This window comes from Myodes glareolus, chromosome 13, assembly GCF_982192425.1.
Source record: "Myodes glareolus chromosome 13, mMyoGla1.1, whole genome shotgun sequence".
NCBI classification, from domain to species: Eukaryota; Metazoa; Chordata; class Mammalia; order Rodentia; family Cricetidae; genus Myodes; species Myodes glareolus.
This window is the reverse complement of record NC_142038.1, coordinates 21,902,995-21,922,001: the sequence shown is the minus strand read 5'-3', so window position 1 is coordinate 21,922,001 and position 19,007 is coordinate 21,902,995. Positions and strand designations below refer to the sequence as shown.

The 19,007-nt window shown below is 45.3% G+C and overlaps 1 protein-coding gene and 1 long non-coding RNA gene across 3 annotated transcripts; one reads left to right on the top strand and one right to left on the bottom strand.

The window, feature by feature from the left end:
- Positions 1-4,819: 4,819 nt before the first annotated feature.
- Pmaip1 (phorbol-12-myristate-13-acetate-induced protein 1) lies at positions 4,820-12,138 on the top strand. Of its 2 annotated transcripts, none has more exons than XM_048419477.3 (3): positions 4,820-5,058; positions 7,432-7,608; positions 9,909-12,138. In XM_048419477.3, exons 1-3 carry the CDS (start codon positions 5,007-5,009, stop codon positions 10,010-10,012), a joined length of 333 nt encoding a protein of 110 aa, XP_048275434.3. In that variant the 5' UTR covers positions 4,820-5,006; the 3' UTR covers positions 10,013-12,138. The 2 variants fall into 2 exon arrangements, with proteins under 2 accessions (XP_048275434.3, XP_048275435.3); XM_048419478.3 differs by having other exon boundaries at positions 4,823-5,058; positions 7,450-7,608.
- Positions 12,139-16,683: 4,545 nt separating this feature from the next.
- On the bottom strand, positions 16,684-17,599 carry LOC125390545 (uncharacterized). The gene is made up of 3 exons (XR_007228777.3): positions 17,502-17,599; positions 17,253-17,359; positions 16,684-17,002 (listed from the first exon to the last, which is right to left on the bottom strand). It is a non-coding gene; the product is annotated as an uncharacterized LOC125390545 (long non-coding RNA).
- Between the last annotated feature and the right edge of the window lie 1,408 nt (positions 17,600-19,007).

Below are 19,007 nucleotides of genomic sequence, written 5' to 3'. Positions count from 1 at the left end.
TCATCCCAGATAGTTCCACGATCCACCACAATTTTTCTTACACAGCATTAATTAATGCAAAATCTATTGCACCTGTCAGGTTAGTAGCCATGGTCCCCTCTGGTCCCCTCTAGCCCCCTCTAGTCTATTACTCAGAACTGTCCACAAACCAAAATCACCGGAATCTGTTAAAGGTACAGAATCTCAGGTCCAGCCAGAGCTCCAGAATCATTTGTCTTTTTATTTATGTATTCATAATTTATTATTATTATTATTATTATTATTATTATGGGTTTTTGAGACAAGGTTTCTCTGTGTAGCCCTGGCTGTCATGGAACTTGCTCTGTAGACCAGACTGGCCTCGAATTAAATAGATCCACCTGCCTTTGCCTCCGGAGTGCTGGGATTAAAGACACGCACCACTACTGCCAGGCCGCTGAGTATTTTTAAAAAGGTGTCAAAGTAATAATAACATATAGCTATCATTATTGCCATTCTTGCTATTTAAAGGTTTTCTTTTCAGGCAGGTCTTACTCTGTTGCCCAGACTGTCCAGGAACTCACTCTGAGGGAGGCCTCTTCTCTCGAGCTCCTGAGTGCTAGGATTATGAATGCGAGTCATCATGCCTGACCTCAAGCCATTATTTTTAAAAAATATGGTTTCTCTGTATGTATTCCTGGCTGTCCTGGAGCTCTCTCTACAGACCAGGTTAGCCTTGAACTCACAGAAATGCACCTGCCTCTGCCTCCGGAGTGCAGGGATCAAAGGCTTGGGCCATTCTCGCTTAGAGGAAACTGAATTTACCTACTGTGGATCCCAGAGGGTCAGAGAACACTTTCTAGACAGTTTTGCATGGGGGTCTGTCCCAGTAGAGATTTAACTGCTCAGAGCATCAGACGAATCACTTGTTCACAAACACGCTTTTCAGGGAAGCCTGAAGTAAACTGACCAAACACTGCATAGTTTATCAAAGGTTTTCTATCTAAATATCCTGCATTACTTTCTCATGCTTAGCTCTTCAGTCTTTGTGTTTGAAATATACGAATGATTAGTTGACTCCTAAACAGTCTTATTGTGGTGGGATTTTTAAAAAAATTGTGGGTGCGCCTGCCGAGTGCCTGTGGGTATGTACGTGCGCGTGCACGCATGCACACCCACCCACACAGAGCTTTTACATATCCAAACAGACTTTTGGGGGTCAATTTTGGCTCCTCGTTGTTACCAATGATCTATTTTCGGCTGCCAAGTAGACAAGTGAGGAAGATCTATACTGAGGCAGGGATGCACCTCGGAAAATTCTTTTTGCTGAACTCCATACTCATGTTTCAAACTGCTGGGTGCCGAGTGTGTGCAGAAGGTCCAGGGCTGCCAGCACATGCGCCGTGTATTAGAGCTCCCTGACTTAAACAGCTCAGCTCTTTATGACACAGTTCAAGCAGCCTGCGAGCCTGGAACACGCAGTGTACTATAACTGAATGAGGAGAAGCATTCACTCTTCTGAACGTCTTGTAATTTTGATTATATCTCTTTAAATAGTTAAACTGGGTGTGCTGTGGATTAAAGGTATGCCTTTAATCCCAGCGCTTGGGAGGCAGAGGCAGATGGCCAGTTTTCTGAGTTGGAGGCCAGCCTGGTTTACTAAGAGAATTCCAGGCCAGCCAGAGCTACACAGAAAAACCCTGTCTTGAAAACAAAAGCACATTGACAGTTGGGTGTGATGGCGCACATCCCTGTAATCCAGTACTAGGAAGGTGGAGGTGGGAGGATCACGGGTATTTTCAGCTACACACAGACTCTGCTCTTTCAGGAGACCCTGAGTTCAGTTCCCAGCACCCATGTGGGACAGCTTCCTGCTTACCTATAACCGCTGACCTCTGCCCCTGCACTCAAATGCACGTGTGCATACACACACCCACACCCACAAGAAATAAATTGTAGAAACAAGTACCCTTTATGACACTGAGCCTAATTTGTGCAGTGCCAGGGATTGAACCCAGGGCTTCCTACAAGCGCTCTACCAACCAAGTTACACCTGCAGCTGGAAATGTCATTTTGGAGCGTGGTCCTCAGAAATTACTTTAAAAGTTACTGTCCTTATCGGTGCTTTTTGTCTGCTTCTTTGCTTTGTCTCCCCCACCACAGGTTGTAGGAGATTAGAATGCTGAGCGATACTTTGATCATTTCATTAGCTCCTGCAGCCCCATGATTAGTTTTCTTGCACGGCCGACGTACAAAGGTATTTTATGAGCAAAGGTATTTTATGAGCATATGAGAGAAGAGGAGCTTTTCACACTTGGCTTCTAATTCTCTTCATAGAACAGTAGACCAGAAAAAAAAAATTGTTTTACAGACAGTTTCAAACATGAAGTCTTTTTGTTTGTTTGCTTGTTTTGGGGGACAGCGTTTCTCTGTATAACAGTACTAGCTAGGGCTGGAGAGATGGCTCAGAGGTTAAGAGCAACAGCTGATCTTCGAGAGGCCCTGAATTCATTTCCCAGCAACCACATGGTGGCTCACAATCATCTACAATGAGATCTGGTGCCCTCTTCTGGCCAGCAGGCACACATGCAGTCAGAACACAGTATGCATAAAAAGTAAATAAGTAAATCTTTAAAAGACAAACAAACAGTACTAGCTGTCCTGGAACTAGCTCTTGTATACCAAGCTTGTCTTAAACTCACAGAGACCGGACTACATCTGCCTCCCAAGTGCTGGGATTAAAGACGCGCACCTTAAAAATGTCATCCATTGGCTGGGTGGCCGTGACACATGTCTTTAATCCCAGCACTTGGGAGGCAAACGCAGACGGATCGCTGAGAGCTCAAGGCCAGCCTGGTCTACAAAGTGAGTTCCAGGACATCTAGGACTGTTATACAGAGAAACCTTGTCTCGAGGGTAAAAAAAATGTCTTCCATCAAAACGGCCTGCTTTGAGGTGGTCTAGAACCTACTCAAATCCCTTCCTTTTTTTTTTTTTTAAAGTAGAATTTGTAATTCCAGTAAAGGTTGGGGTTTGTCTAAGATTTATATCCTTGATGAATCAACAATATTTTATAATGATAATAATGGCAGAAAACAGGATTGACACAGGCAAACCTTGTGGGTAAACAATGTTATAATTTGCTTTTCTCACTGTGTGTATTCATTACATTTCAGGGCCCGTAATTTAAACACGCTTATTGGTTGATAAATCAATAAATGAACGGTTTTCTAATGAACTAAGGAAGCCAATGTGAGCTTGAAGAGGGGTTTGAGGAACACACAGGTTCCACCCCACCAGCCTTAGGGTCGGGCGAAACTCTGGTCACGTGGCGATAATTTGTTTCCTTCTTGCCCCACCGTATTTACCTCACTCAGATACATCCAAGAACAGCTTTAAAACAAAGTTGCTAAACCCGAGTAGTTTAGTTCATTAGTGTTGTCCGTGCCTCCCCTGCGACCCAGTCATAAATAACTACTTGGTAGCTCGTGCAGATTGAATGATTTAAGGAAAACAAACAGGCTCAGACGCACACAGGAGCCACTGAATGTAAACAAGAACCGCAGGCTGTGGGAATTGGGGGCCCCAGCTCCCTTTAACCCAGTAGCTCGTATGCTGTTGTTAGCTTACCCGGCTCTTTAGGAAAATGAAGTCTGAATTGCTGGAGTTTATTTTCCAGAATATCCTAACAACCCAGGCTTAAACTATTGCGAACAACTCGAATATTTCTCCGAGGTTCATGCGGCTGCCTGCGTGGAACCCGGAGGCATTATACAGCAGATAAGAAAGCACCACTTTCTGAGACCTGTGTTTGCTAGGAGAGCCCTCTTGAGTCAGCACTTGCTACCAGTGGGCCTGCCTGGGTTCCCTTCAGAGCGGCGTTGCTGTTTGCGTAGGGAAACTTGATTAATTTAATCTCTATCAAATTATTTTTGCATCTGAAAAGTGGTCAAATTTCTGTGGGCCAGGTTGAGGACAGGGCGAGAAAATGCAAACCCAAGTTTTTATCATGAAGGCCTCCAAGCCTGTCACCCAGAAATTATTCAAAGGCCTGCCAGACAGTGCGCCAAGAAGTTCCTGTTTCCAGAGATCCCATCTTCCTCCCTCTACAAAGGATCTAGACTTTTCAGAGATGAAGGTGGTCCCTTCTCTGTGCAGGACCAACACATCCACAGGTAATGTGCATAGCTTTTCAACAATTCCATTACCGTTGGGGAGCACCAGCCTGAAACCCGGCGCCACACCCACACACGCCTGCCCAGCGCAGACTCTATCGCCTCCTCTATCTTACAATTGGCAGTCACTCCGCAGCTTTTCCAAAGTTGAATTTTGTACTCGAACTTGGGACTCTCCTCACGTGACGTCTACTAGTAAAGACCTCGTCTTACCACTTCTTGGAACGAACCACAATTTAGAATTCGAAAAGTTTTCCCTTCCCCATTCCTTTCCTGGGTTGTTTACATTTGTCTGTAATTGGGGGAGAATAAAAAAGCCAGGGCTCCTGGTCTCACCCCGCCCCCAACTTTCTTCCCAGTAAGATTTTCTTAAGCTACTCCTGAAGGGTGCCACTGCCACAGTGGCGGACACGACCTCTCAAAGTCGATCCTTTGACTTCTCTGCCACCTTCTCTGCCACCTTCGTGTTTTAAGAAAGCAATTTGGGGGCTGAGCAGGACTCGCCCTCCACGCGCCCCCCTGCTGAGGGTCGGCGCCACGACGACCTGCGGCTTGCCCCGGCAGGTTGCACTCCGGGGCGACTCGAGATCTGCTCCACTTCGCTCCCGCGCGGCCGCGGCTCACAAGGGCGGGGACACAGCGGGCCGACGTCAAATTACGTCACCGGGGAAGTCCCCTTAAGACCCGTGGGCAGGCGTGGGGCGCCCGAACAGAGAGCATTCCTGCGCTCGTGCAGCCTACAGAAGCTCGGTGCGTCTGATCCGCGGCACCCTCGGTCCATTTCGCGCGGCCCGAGAACTGTGGCAGTCGCAGAGCCCAGGTTGGGGACTTCGGTTCCCAGTGCGCAGCGGAGATCGCCGCGGCGCTTAGGAGATGCCCCGGAGCGAGGCGCGTCAGAACGCGCCGACGGACCCAGCGCGGGCAGGTACCTATAAGCAATTCGGCCCGCGGACACCCAGGGTCGAGGTCACGGTTGGACGGTTCAGCCCTTCAGGGCTCGGGCCAGAATGTACGGGCTTGCATTGTTCGGGCCAAATCGACTCCCCGGCTCGCGCCTTCCACGCATCTAGAAAGTTCTTCAGGGGCTTCTACCAGGACTGCGGGCCTCGGGGGGAGTTCAGGTCATCGTGTCATTGAGATGCAGGTGCATTTCAGGCTAGAAAGGATCTTTCCCGTCTGTCTGGTGGGTCTCTACTTGCTCTACGTAGGGGCCAGAAAAAGAGAGAGAGGGAAAAAAAGTTACATGTGTAGACCGTGGGCTGGAAGATAGTTTTAGCGGCAGGTGGAGGTGGAAGAGGCCTCCAGGCCTAACGCTTCCCTGACAGGCCCCCTTCCTTCCCAGGCCATCTTTGAGAGCCCCCTTCATCTTGATCACCGCTGCCCCACCCCCAACACCAAGTAAACTAGTGTTAAAACTTTGAACTCTCCCAGCTATCACACCCTAGAGGCGTGGGGTTGAGACTCTGGTATTGAGGAGCTTTTTAACTGTCCAGATTAGGAACTGCAGGGAAATCCAGGAGAACAGAATTTGGCCCTCGACTCCCATCCATCAACTCTTCCCATCCCAGGCACTCACATGCAACTCCTTCTAACTGTGAGAGTCTGTTTCTCCCTTCTCCCCCCCCCTTTTTTTTTTTTAATAAATCTTAAGCAAAGGTGGCTGTCACCTGTTAAGGGATTGCAAGGCTCTGGTCCGGAAATAACTTTGCGGGGCATAATGGTGTTTACTCAGTTACAATCCCGCTTTCTCCTATAGTTTTATAAGGCCAGGGGGCAATGCAAAAGCGGTGCATTGCAGGTATAAGGGTGGTTAATCAAGATCCGAATGGAGGAGGAGCTTTTTGCCCATTTTTTTTTTAATGTGATTTCCAAGTGTTCTGACCATATTTCTGGAAGGCCTAACACGAGCATGGCTTTGTCTGGACAGACTTAAAGAGCAGCACGGAGTCTCCAGGTCAAGTGGTGAATGTGTAACGCCAATAAAAATACATTGCCGGGCGTCTGTGTCTAACCCCAGCTCTCAGGACGCTGAAGCAGGAGAATCCTGAATTATATAGTTTAAGACCAGTCACCGTCACAGAGTAAGACCCTGGCTTAAAAAAAAAAAAAATAGGTCCCTCCCTCCCAAATCAAGGTAGTAGAACTGGGGTGGAGTACAATAGTCCAGCAAGTGCCCAGCATGTCTGTGGCCCCCTAGGATCTTTGAGCTGCTTTCTGCCTCTTGCCCTTTTGACAAAGCATCAACAATTTTTATGCTGAATTTTCAAAGCCTGCTTGTTAATATATTTCACCTTAAAGAGTGTTTTGTAAATATTTCTGAAAGTATTAGATCCTGGAACTCACTAAAACGTGGCACACTATGGCATCTCTTAGTATCTCTGCTTTCACTCAGCCGCTACAGAAATTTATCCAAAAGTAGGCTTAAAAGTGTGTTTTGCTATGCACTTAAAGTTCGCCTTCACTGTCAGCCTTAAGCAGCAAGCATCTTGGTCACAAAGTGGACCAACTTTTTAATTTGTATTCATAATTTTGGTCATAATCTTGAGAGGTATGAGAATAACCAGAATTGGTCTTTGAAATATTTTTTAAATTTATTTATTTTTATGTGCGTTGGTGTTTTGCCTGCATGTATGTCTGTGTGAAAGTGTGAGATTTTGGAGTTACAGACAGTTGTGAACTGCCATGTGGGTGCTGGGTATTGAACCTGCATCCTTTAGAGGAGCAGCGCGTAACCACTGAGCCATCTCTCCAGTCCCTGAAATATTTTTTAAAAGTAGGCGATTGCATATTAATTTTACTTGTAACAGTGTTTTCTTAGTATTCAGCTAATTGCATTATTCTTAGCTTTATTCAGCTATTAGAATGCCTAAATAAGACGTTAATTTAACGTCTCCTCTTTCATTTCTATAGATGTGAATTGGTACAGTGTAGGCTTGCAAGCACTGGTTTGGCTTTAAATTGTTTTCGGGACTGTGGACTTGATAACAAGAAGTTCCATAACTGAGCAATGATGCTTTGCCGTTGGAAAAACAGATTTAAGGCACATGTTTTTAGAAACTGACTTCTGTTCTCTGGTCAGTCTTAAATGAGAGATAAAAGAGAGACCTCACCGGGTGGGTTAAGTGAGTGTCTGTATTCGTAACTTTTTAATTGAGCTATCAGGGTTGGTGTGTGGGTGCACACAATTCTAACACTTGGGAAACAAGCACGCCCAAGTAGCAGCATCCTAGGATGCTGGCTAGGCGGGTGTGCTAGCTTGCGGGTTACCAGTTGGATAACTGTCAGTGTTAATTTCCAGGGGTTGCTTGCTTTTTAGAGCTAGCGCCTGAGTTTGCAGCTCAGCTCAGGAGGATTGGAGACAAACTGTATCTCGCTTGGTGTGAACCCGACGTCACTGCGGTGCTGGCGGAGATGCCTGGCAGGAAGACGCCAAAGAGCGCGACGAGGAGCCCGAGCCCAACGCCGGTGTCAGCAGGTACAGCCCGGGCGCCGCGGGGCTGCGGAGGCCAGGCTTAGTCCGTTAGAGCTCGCGCCTACCTAGCGCGTGCCTTAGGAACACCATCATAAAGTTCTCGAAGCGGCAGCTTGCATGTTAGCCAGGCTTCTTTTCTCTGCACGTTGCCCATCTCTATAGCTGGTGGGGGTAGGGTGCAGGTGGCCACCCTAGACAGTAAGCCCCCTGGGCGCGGCTGGAGACTGGGCGCCGTCCCTGGGAATGCAGCTCAGAAGACCTGTCACTATGAATGCCCCCCACTCCCAGGCCTAACAAAAGCAGTTCTTGAGCTGCTTCTGGACCCAGCTCTCCCATTCTGGACTGTTGAAGGTTTAAAGACACCCCGCTGGGAGCCTGAGTTCTGAAACCTAGGAGGCCTTCCTCCTTAGTTAACATTTTAACTGTCCCTGCTGGGAAGGTTGGGGAGGGGGGGGGAGAAGGGTGGGTTGTTTAGCTGGTGAGGAGTTCTTTTTTTGCCTTCACCTGTCTTTGTCCCCAGTTCCATCACTTTCATTGTCAGCCCACCCCATCTTTTCACCCCAGCCCCTTTTTGTTTTGGTTTTGTTTTGTGAATCTCTCAAACACAGGTCTGCAGTCAGCGGACCTGACTGTCGGACAGACTGCTGTTTCTTCAGACACCCACCGTAGCCCTGTAGCTCTGTTGCTTATCAGTCCTGCTGAGAAATAGTTACGTGAAGATGGCTTAATTGGCTTTAGGTCAACTTTGTTTTTTTTCTTTTGGGTAGGGTCTCATTTAGCCTAAGATGACCTGGAGCTATCAAGGATACAATTCTCCTGTCTCTACCTGTAGGATTACAGCTTGTGTTCCTCTACCTTCATTTAGCCAATACTCCACCAACTGATCCACAGCCCTAATGTTTTTAAAGGTTTTTGTGTTAATATGACCCACTTAACTAAAAAGAAACTTCTGTTTTCCCCCATGGTTAGCCTTAAAGCCCAAAAGACCCTACAGCAATTGGGCAAGGGTCATCCTGTGAGTTAAGGAAGGGGTCGCTTGTCACTTGTTGACTGAAATGGAGGTTTCAGTGTTTTCTTTACTGCGCTACAACTCACATTTATTTTGAGCCTTGTGCAAAGTCATTTTTGAAAGTGCTATCAGATTTGAATGTGTAGCCTGGGTTATAAAAAGTTCATTGTCATTATTGCCTTAAAGTGACTCAAAGCGGCCAAAATAATTCCTAAGATCTCTGTAAATTATGGGAGAAAAATTGAAATTATGGGCAATATTGATTTTATTTAGCATAGAGTTTACTTGGAGATTCACTTACGTGAAAGCATTTTTCTTAATAACATCCAGCTAATTACTATATTTTAGTTCACAGAAAGTAATAAATGTGGGAACCAATCTTCTCTACTTTTTGTAAAGACATTGGATTAACAAAAGCTAGACTTGTAGTCTGGTGGTGGCAGCACACACCTTTAATCCCAGCACTCAGGAGGCAGAGGCAGGAGGATCTCTGTGATCCTGTTCTACACTGGTCTACAGAGTGAGTTTCAGGACAGGCTCCAAAGCTACACAGAGAAACCTTGTCTCAAAAACAACAACAAAAAATCCAAAGCCAAAACAACAAAAAAACCCTAGACTTGTAGAAATAAATTGGCTTGGCGCAAAATGTAAATTTGAAGATTATTTTGGAACGTTAGGCTGCAAGTCCAGTGCCCAGCTCTAGGAAGGAGGCAGGAGGATTAGGGCTCAAAGTCATCAGCTACACTGTAGGCTTAAGGCAGAGACTTCATTTCCAATCTACAAATACGCTTGTTTTAGAATATAAACTCCAACATTACAATAAGCTTTTATGATTCTTACAGGGGAATCCCTAAAAACTATGTTTATATTTGCCTGCTGTGAGGGAGGTATGAGTTATGAGATACTGCCATTTGAAGATCAAGTCTACTTGAAAACAGTACAGGTCATTGGAATTTAGCTTTTGTTCCCTGCCAGACCTTATGAGAACAAGATGACGTCATGTGAGTCTGCAGAGGGCTGACTAATGGTACCGCTGATGAAAATTTAATGCTTGTAATTTCTATATTTGGAGAACTGACCTTATCCAGGGTGCTTTTTTGCAAAACCAAAACAAATATTTCTACTCCTGCCTGGTCTGTGTGTCTAGTGCCATGCTGGAAGTCAGGTGCACTGATGGTGAATTAGTCTCTTGAGGGTCTCAGCTTGTCACGGCCAGCGTGCGTTACAACTCTTGAGGGTGTATGGTTGGGACCGGTGTCCGAGTTAATATTTATGTTTGGATTTTCTTTTTCAGATGCGGAAGATGAGTTTACTCAGCTCCGGAGAATTGGAGACAAGCTGAATTTCTGGCAGAGACTTCTGAATTTTATTTCCAAGCTCTTTAATTCAGTAACCTGAGTTCATCAAACGTTTTTGCAAGCAGGGACTCCTAAAAAGGAAGTGCCCTTAGTTGGTGCAGATGTCTATTATAGGATGGACAGTGATGTGATGGATGGAGGGCGATGCTTCCCTGAGCACAGATCGTGAATGGCATGGAAATGAATTTCTTCCAGAAAGGTTTCAGAAGCCTTTCTTTGAGCTGTGATAACGTGAAGCCACATTCCTTTTCAAACGAGACAAGAGGAGTCATGGGAATAGGGAAGAAACTGTCTTTTAAGAGTTGGTCTGGTGTCTTTGCGAAGGCTGTTGTCCTGATTCATGGGAAGGGGCGTGGCAAATGTTTACGTCCGGTGGGGATAGTTGTTCAGTATTGCTTTTTCCTTTTTGACAGCAACTCCAGAATAACTTGTACTGTTTAGTTTTGTTCACTTAATCTTCTGAGAGGAAACATTTAATTTTTGTTAACATTGAGTGTTATAGTGAATATTGATTTTATAAGTCACTATGAACCTATTGTGTCTACTTAGGTGACTTTTTTTTTTTTTTTTTTTTTTTTTTTTAAGTCGAGGCAGGATTTCTCTGGGTAACAATTCTGGCTGTCCTGGAACTTTCTTTGTAGACTAAGCTGGCCTCGAACTCACAGAGATCCGCCAGTGTCTGCCTCCCAAGTCCTGGGCACTAAAGGCATGCGCTACCATTGCCCAACTGACTTTTAAGTGTGTTACTGTAACTATTAACTGGAAAGTATGGAAAGCCACCAAGTAACTGAAAAAAGTTAGAAGTATATCAAGGTCACTTGGTGCCAGTAAAATTCTTGCAGAGTGATTATTACGTGATAAAGAAAATTGGGATTTTATGTAGACTATGAAAAACAAGAAACTTTTAAAAATTGATATAATTAAAACTTAGTAAAAGATTCATAAGAAGTTTCTAAAATTATATAGCCTGCCACAAGTATTTCTTAGAAGGTTTTTTTGGGTGTTTTTTATTTTTGCTTTTTTATGACAGCATTTCTCTGTATCTCTGACTGTCCTGGGAACTCACTCAGTAGATCAGGCCCGTCTCTGCCCCCCAAACCACTCCCACCACCTCAACTTTAGGGTTTCATTTTTAATTCGGGATATAAATGTGAAACTCAAACTATTCAATAACAAATCAATCCTGGTTAACAAAGACAAGAGACTGGAATCCCCTAAGAGGCACACAGATGGCCAACAGATCCATGATTCAGAGAAAAGTAAATGAAAACCACCAACCAAAGTGAAAGATAGCAAGCATCGTTAGGACTCAAGAAGAGAAAGAATTTCTATGGATCTTTGTTAGGGTTATTAGGTAGGCCACCCATTTTGTGGAACAGCATTGAGGTTCCTTTAAAACTAAGAAATGAAGCACCCTAAACCCAGCTATCCCACTGCTAAGTATATGTGCAAAGGTACTGAAGTCTGTACTTCTGTATTTTTTATTGTCTGTGTTAGCTAAGACAGGGAAGCTGTCAGAGGCTGAGAGGGTTTTAAAAGTGGGTGTATAACAAAATTGGGCCTTAAAAAGCAGGAAATGTTATTTGTTAAACTTGGACATTTATGTTTTGACAAAAGTCGCAGTCAACAAATAGGAATAAGGTGGCTTGGGAAGGTGGGAAAATGGCCACCCCAGTCTTAGAGGGCAGAAGCGGGAGCGAATCCTGACATCCTTTTATACAACAAGGCGACTGCAATTGGGAAAGGAGGTCATGATTGAGTTTTACCAGGAGTAATTTATTTTTACTTATTTATAGTTGAAATTTTTGTTTCATTTGAACACGTATGTCACTTTCATTTCTGTTATGAGACAGGGGTTTCATGGCACCGTGAAGGGTGTCATATAGCTAGTCACTTTGGATGAACTTACCTCAGTAGTTAGTGGGCCTCAGCATTAAGGTCTTTACTTTGAAGATTTTTTTTTTCTTGGCCTAAAGGTAGACAGTTTGCCAAATGGGTATTTATGGTCTGTGACTGTATTTATATGTTTGTTTCTGAAGACCGATCTTATGGTCTGGACTATTAAATAGAGTTGAATACAGTGGCCGCTATTGAAAAATATCACGTCTTCCTGTGTGGTTTTTGTCAAGTAAGAAGTGTATTATTAAACTATTTTAACACATGTCAGCAGATATCTGGTGTGGTGTATATGTGCGTTTGCATGCATGTTTGTGTGGGAAGGTGTGTATCAGAGGTCAGTAGTTTCTCCGCATTATTAAAGATATTATTGAATGTGTGCGGGTGCACACATGCTAATGTGTTTGTGTGGAGGCCAGAATGCAACTTTTAAAAAATTACATGTATCTATTTGTGTGTGTATGTGTGTGATGCTTCATGTATAGAGGTCAAAGAACAATCTGAGCATCAATCCTTTCCCTCCACTTCGCGGATCCCAGGGGTGGGGAGCTCAATGTTGTCTTGGTTGCGGGTGTCATGCTGTTGGCCCACGGAAGGCAGCTTACAGGAGTTGGTACTCCTTCCATCAAGGTATGTGAGGAGCACTTTTACCCGCAGAGCCAGCCCCTGTATTTTTAGAGGTGGAATCTCCCTGAATCTTAACTATTTGGCCAGCAAGCTCCAAACATTCACCTCTCAGCACTGGGATTACAGGGGCTGCTATGCTCATCTTTTGATTTTATTATTATATTGTCTATGATTCAAAACAATTTTCAAATTAAAATACTTGGATAAAATCCTTTTCCTCCCCCAAGTCCCTCCAGATCCTCTTCCCCCTCCCTACCACCCAACTGTAAATTTTCTCTCAAAACAAAACAATAGCACCCACCCCCGAAAAAGAAAAAAAATAAAACAAAGCCTTATCAAAAACAAAACTCAGCAAACTGTAACCAAATACAAGCACAAACTGTGGAGCCCAATTGTATATCGATCCACTACTGAGCATGAAGCCTGTCCTGGCGTGGCTAGTGTATCCAGTGTTGGTCTGCTTGGGAAAACGAACTTTTCCTCTCCTAGTAGATGTGACCGTTCAGTTGTTAACCTTTACCCTAGTGGCTAGGCTCTCATTCATTCATGTTTTAAAAATTATAACAAAATAAGTGGGGGGGAATGCAAGAGGGATGAGGGGGGACATGGGGTAACCAGGAGGTGAACGGAACTGGGGTACATGATATGAAACCCCCAAAGCTTCAATGAAGAAGAAAAGTATAACAATATAAGATAGAAACTATCACGTGGAAGTTGGCCAAGACAGACTGATAGAAAGGAAAGAGCCTAAGGGAAGACACAAGAATCAGAGTCACCCATTCACACACTCAGGGGATCCCATACTGAACATGGGGACCGGAAGTCCCATGCGCAGAGGCCCGAGTGCAGGCCTTGTTCATGCTGCCACCGTCTGCGTTCATAGGTGCTTTGCTCATCTTGATTTAGAGAGCCTTGTTTTCTCAATATCCTCCATCCCTAAGGCTCTTACAATCTTCCTGACTCCTCTTCTGAGGGGGCGGAAGGTGGTGGAGGTGTTTCCCTGAGCTCTGAGGGGTGGGGTTGTGTTCCCAAAGTTTCCATCTCTGCCAAGTGTCTGCCTGTAGGTCTCCATATGTGTTCCTATCTGCTGCAGGAGGAAGCCTCTGATGATGGCTGAACGAAGCGCCGATCTATGAGTATAGGAGAATATCTTTAGGGGTTATTTTATCATTACATTCTTGTTTTTTTTCTTTAGATCATTATTATTTGATTTTCCCCTAGGTCCCTGGGCTATCTAGTCTGAGCTCCTCGGTCACCCAAGCAGTGTCAGGTATGGGTTCCATCTTGTGGAGTGGGCACTAAGTCAGTTGCTGGTTTCGCCTACAAATTTTGTGCCACCATTGCCCTGGCACATCTTGCTGGCCGTTACATCATTATAGATAAAGGGTTTGTGGCTCCTTTGGTGTTTTATGTTTCCCTTGAGAGCAGGCACACACCATCGGTCAGTCCCAGCACTGAACCAGCAGAGGCAGTCATCTCCGAGTTCAAAGCCAGGCTGGTCTATGTGGAGAGTTCAAAGGCTACATAGATCCTGTCTTAAAAAAACAAACAACAACAAAAACAATAAAACACTGGATGATTTAAAGGGGCCTTGAGCAGAGTGGGCTGAGGAGAAGCGAGGCCTCCACACTTTCCCCTGCCCCTTGCCTTGCCCCATCTGAGCGCCTGCGTGTTTGGTTCCCTTTGTGTGGGGCTGCTGTGTGATTCCAGTAGTGTTGACTTCACCGTCCCTCGGCCTCCAGCGCTAGGACTGCAAGGATTGCTTCACCCTGAGCCAGTCATGTGCAGAAGTAGGCACAACGGGGTGACCTTCCTCTTTGAATGTGAGAACTAGGGAACAGACTTCAGAAGCCTTAATCTTTACCTCTGCCCTCAAAGATTCTCATGCCCTGCAGGGAGGGAGTGCAATCTTCTCCTTTAAAGGGAAGGGAGGGATGGAGAGTTGGTGGGGGGAGACCCTGGGGAAGCAGCTCCCTGAAGGTTGAGAGGTCTTTGCAGGAAGAAGCTCCCACAGGGATTGGTGTGTCTGATACTACAAGAGAAACTTCAAAGCTCTTACATCTAGAATCGTGTGTCAGGAGAAACACGTGGGAACTTGGGTATAGAGTTCACAAACTTGACAGATGTGAATTTTTGTTTGTGTGCGTACATGTTGTGTACATGTGTGAGTGTGTGCATGCCCGAGTGTGTGAATCTGGAGGCCAGAGGGGGGTCTCACTGTGTCTTTTTCCTTTGAGCCAAGGTCCCTCACTGAGCCTGAAGGAACCAGTGAGTCCTAGCTATCCTCCTGTTTGCCAACACACACACACACACACACACACACACATACACACACACACATACACACACACACACAAACACACACACACACACATACACACACATACACACACACACATACACACACACACATACACACACACACACACACACCTCCATTTTGGATTTTTTCATAGGCGCTGGTGCCCAAACTCAGGCCCACATGCTTGCACAGCGAGCTCTCTTTCCCCACAAACCATCCTCCAGTCTATGACAGTTTGGAGACAGTCTCACTACTGCATTGCCAAGGCCAGATTTGACGTGAACTCCAGATTGACCTGTTAAGTTGGGAGCCTCCCAACTGAACACTTCCTGCCTCAGCTTTCTCGGTGTTGGGCTTGCAAAGATGGAACATACACCACACCCTATGAAAGTCACATTTTCATGCTAAAAACATTCCCCCAACGAGCCAGATATGGTGGCTCATGCCTGCTATCATGTAGCATCCTAGAGGCCAAGGCAAGAGGATGTCTGAAGGAACTCTAGCAGGCCCGAGCATGGCAAGCATGGCACTGGCAGGCCTTTCCCTTGCCCCTGCCTTGTAAACCATAGATTAAATCTCTAGAGCTACCTGCCAATGTCTGTTCCCTCACTTGGACATTTTCTTATGCCAGACTCATCCCTAAGGCTGATCCCCAAGGTCAAGCTATCAAAGTATTAAAGTCTAGCAATCAAAAGTCCCTTTTTGTCTGCCCTAATTAATATGTCCAATTGAAACAAACCAGCTCATCCTAACATGCGGGGTTTCCCGTTTCCCTTTATAAGATGACATCTTCCTATGGGCCACATCCGTCTCTGCTCTATCCAGAGGCAACCCTTTGTCCCTCGCTGCCTCCTCTCCCTTGTTCCTGTTTCCTTCTCTCTTGTCCTCTGTCTCTTATTCCCTGTCCGTTGTCTCTCTGGGACAAAGAAGTCTCTTTCATTCTGAGAACTCGGTCTTGGTATGGCCTGTGTCATTTCTGGTCTTTTGATGTCAAGTGTAAGGCCAGCCTAGACCACGCAGCTAAGACCCTGTCCGAGAAAGAAAAACAGACCTTAAGGTATCCACATGGTTGTATTTGTTGGATGACACAAAGAGACCATTTTTATCTGTATTCGCTTTTGTTGTTTACCTTACTATTATTTGTTTATGTGTGGGGGCGGGGTGCACGTGTCATGGCATGCCTGTCGAGCCTGTGGCAGTCAGAGGACAATTTGCAGGGTTGCTTCTTTCCTTCCACCTTATGGTTCCTCGAACTGATCTCAGGTCTCAGGCTAGGTCTCAGACTGAGTGCCTTCTCCTGCTGAACTGAATCACTAGTAAATTCTGGTTTGAGACAAGACCTCCCTGTGTGGAACACTGGCTGGTGTTGAACTCAACACTCAGACTAGGCTTATCTCCAACTTTCCGTGATGGTCTCGACTCTGCTTCCAGAGTTCCGGGACCACAGGCTTGGGCCACCATGCTTTGTCTTATATTACATTTTTTATTTGAGACAGAGTATTCTGTAGCCCTCACAGGTCTCCAAACTTGTAATGTAGCCAAGGCTGGTCTTGTTCTCCTTATTCTCCTGCTTCTATTTCCCAATTCCTAATCACAGACATGTGCCTCCACAGCAGGCTGTATATCTTAAAAAAAAAAATACAGCTCTGTATATTTGAAAAATTCTTCTAGTTATCTTTCCATCTCTCTATCCTTCCATCATCTGTCATATCTATTTACCTACCATTTATATAATCTATCTTCTATCTAAATCATCTGATAAAATTGATTTTCAGATGAAAGTCCTAGTTTGTTGTGACGTGGGTTTGAGACTCTCTCACAAGAAGCACGACCCCTCTCCTATGTCCACACAGGACCAACTCTTACTATTATACTATAAATGGTGAAAAAAAATTTTATTGAACTTCTCAAATCTTTGTCAAAGGATCATCTATCAATCCATCAGACAGATAACTTGACATCTTTCATCTTTTTTTCTTCTTTTTTCGTTTTTCAAGACAGGTTTCTCGGTAGCTTTGGAGCTTGTCCTGGAACTCTCTCTGTAGGTCAGGCTGGTCTCAAACTCAGAGAGATCCACCAGTCCCTGCCTCCTGAGTGCTGGGATTAAAGGCCTGCACCATGACCACCTGGTGATAGCTTGGCATTTTATAGCCAAGGTGATTAAGCTGGGAGTGGTGGCTGGCGCCTTCAGCTCCAGCTTTAAATCTGCAAAGGGAGAGGGAGCTTCAGCTGGAGGCTACCTTGGACCACCTATGGAGACACAGTCTCAAACAAACAAACAAAAAATCTACAGACAGACCCCAACACAACCACAAGTAAGTCAGGACAATAGGGCCGGCAGGGCTACGATGCCAGAAGCATGTTGATTGACTCCAGGACTCACAGAAACACTGAGCAACATGCCCTCGGGAAGGCAACCTGGCTGAGTCAGTTACTGGGAAACTAAGAGGCTCACGTCGTCATGGTCAAGATCCTTGTGGTTTGATTGGAAAGATGGAATGGCAAAGGAACCAGAAGAACTCCTGCGTGGTTGTGATCCAGAGTTCCTGCTGAGCTCCTTGCCTGCAGCATTGAAAGGAACGGAACAGTTTGCGAAAAGATCGAGATAACGGTGTTTTGAAAGAAAGACCTCCATTTCCGAACCATTCTCCCGCGTTTAGAAGCATCGCCACCCCACTCCCCGCTCCGCCCCGCCCCGGCAGACCCATTCCGCAGAGTGTTTCTCCAGCGAACACAAAGCCCTCGGTTCTGCCCGAGAACCACAGAGACCCCGGCGCTGGCAGAGCTACTTATATGCAGCTGAAAATAGCCTGAGTCACCTGACAGGACACACCCTGCTGTGTAATCAGGAGCATTTTCAAGTAATAGGTCACAGTTAAAGAACAAACCCTTTGTCAGCACAAAGCAGGTGCTCCCTCAAGGACTTGCAGAAATTGATTTGACATGGTGAAATAGTCACACTTACCCACAACTTCTCCGAATACGTTCTTCTTCTTTTTTTTTTCTTTCTCTCCCCCCTCCCCGAAACACCAGAGAAGTAGGAGAGCTGATAGGAACTCTAGACAGGATTCAGGACTCTGATGCTTACTACATGTCATTGTTACCATGCTCTGGGGTCCCCTCCCAACACGGGGAGACATTCTCCTTCAGTTTTGGGTTATTCTAAACTTCGCAGGACCCTGGGTTCATATTGCACAACGGGACAGAACAGAACAATCAAATGTGAATAACCAAATGTGATGGTCCCTGTTCTTCTTTCTGTTTTCTCTGCCTAGAGATAGGCTTTATACTAGGCTGGTCCTGACCTCAAGATTTCCCTGCCTCAATCTCCTGTGAGAATGCTAAGATTCCATGCTTTTACATCTAGATCTTGGATTCTAATGTTTTGTAGTCATCTCCAAAGGCCCTCCTTCCTGGAGGGCAGCTCCTTGGGACTCAGGAAGTTTTCTTTCTTTCTTTTTTACTTTTTCATTAATGATTTATTTATTTTTACTTTATGAGCATCGGTGTTTTGCCTGCCTGTATGTCTGTGCGAGGGTGTCAGATCCTCTGAAACCATAGCTACAAACAGCTGTGAGCTTCCATGTAGGTGTTGGGAATTGAATCTGGGTCCTCTGCAAAAACAGCCAGTGGTCTTGACTGTTAGCCATCCCTCCAGTCCCAATGACTCAGGAAGTTTTAATGAGAGGCTCCAAAAGAGTTTAAATCAACTCATAAATTTCAGGAAGTCTCTGGCGTTAACTAGATACACAGGCTCCCCCCACCCCCACCCCATGCCCAGCACCCGGGTTATATAAACAATATGCGTTGCTGAAGAGAGAAGACACTGGACAGAGAGCTCCAGAGTTCCGGTTTTCAAGTCATCACCCATGTTGAGGTGTACTTTCAGGGACACAGAGTTGTCCATATTCCTGAAAACAACCCCAACAAAATCATTGTTCCTTCAAGTTCAACTGTGACAGTAGTAGATTTCCTTTCTGGTGTAAATAGACATTTTTTGTCATATCTCCCCAGGAAAAATGCCACACATCATATAGGAAAAGGTTTCTACTCTGTCTGCCCCCCCCCCGTCTCTGTCTCTGTCTCTGTCTCTCTCTCTCTCTCTCTCATGCTCTTATATCTTCTTCCTGGGTTTGTGAGCTTTGTCCATTTCCAACGTCCTATTTCTAATCAGGTTCTTTTTTTCTTTTTTGAGACAGGAGTTAGCATC

Coding starts and splice junctions, on each gene's coding strand:
- Pmaip1 (XM_048419477.3), top strand. CDS start 5,007: ATGCCCCGGAGCGAGGCGCGTCAGAACGCGCCGACGGACCCAGCGCGG. Junction 5,059..7,431: donor GACGGACCCAGCGCGGGCAG/GTACCTATAAGC, acceptor GTTAATTTCCAG/GGGTTGCTTGCTTTTTAGAG. Junction 7,609..9,908: donor CCCAACGCCGGTGTCAGCAG/GTACAGCCCGGG, acceptor TTTCTTTTTCAG/ATGCGGAAGATGAGTTTACT.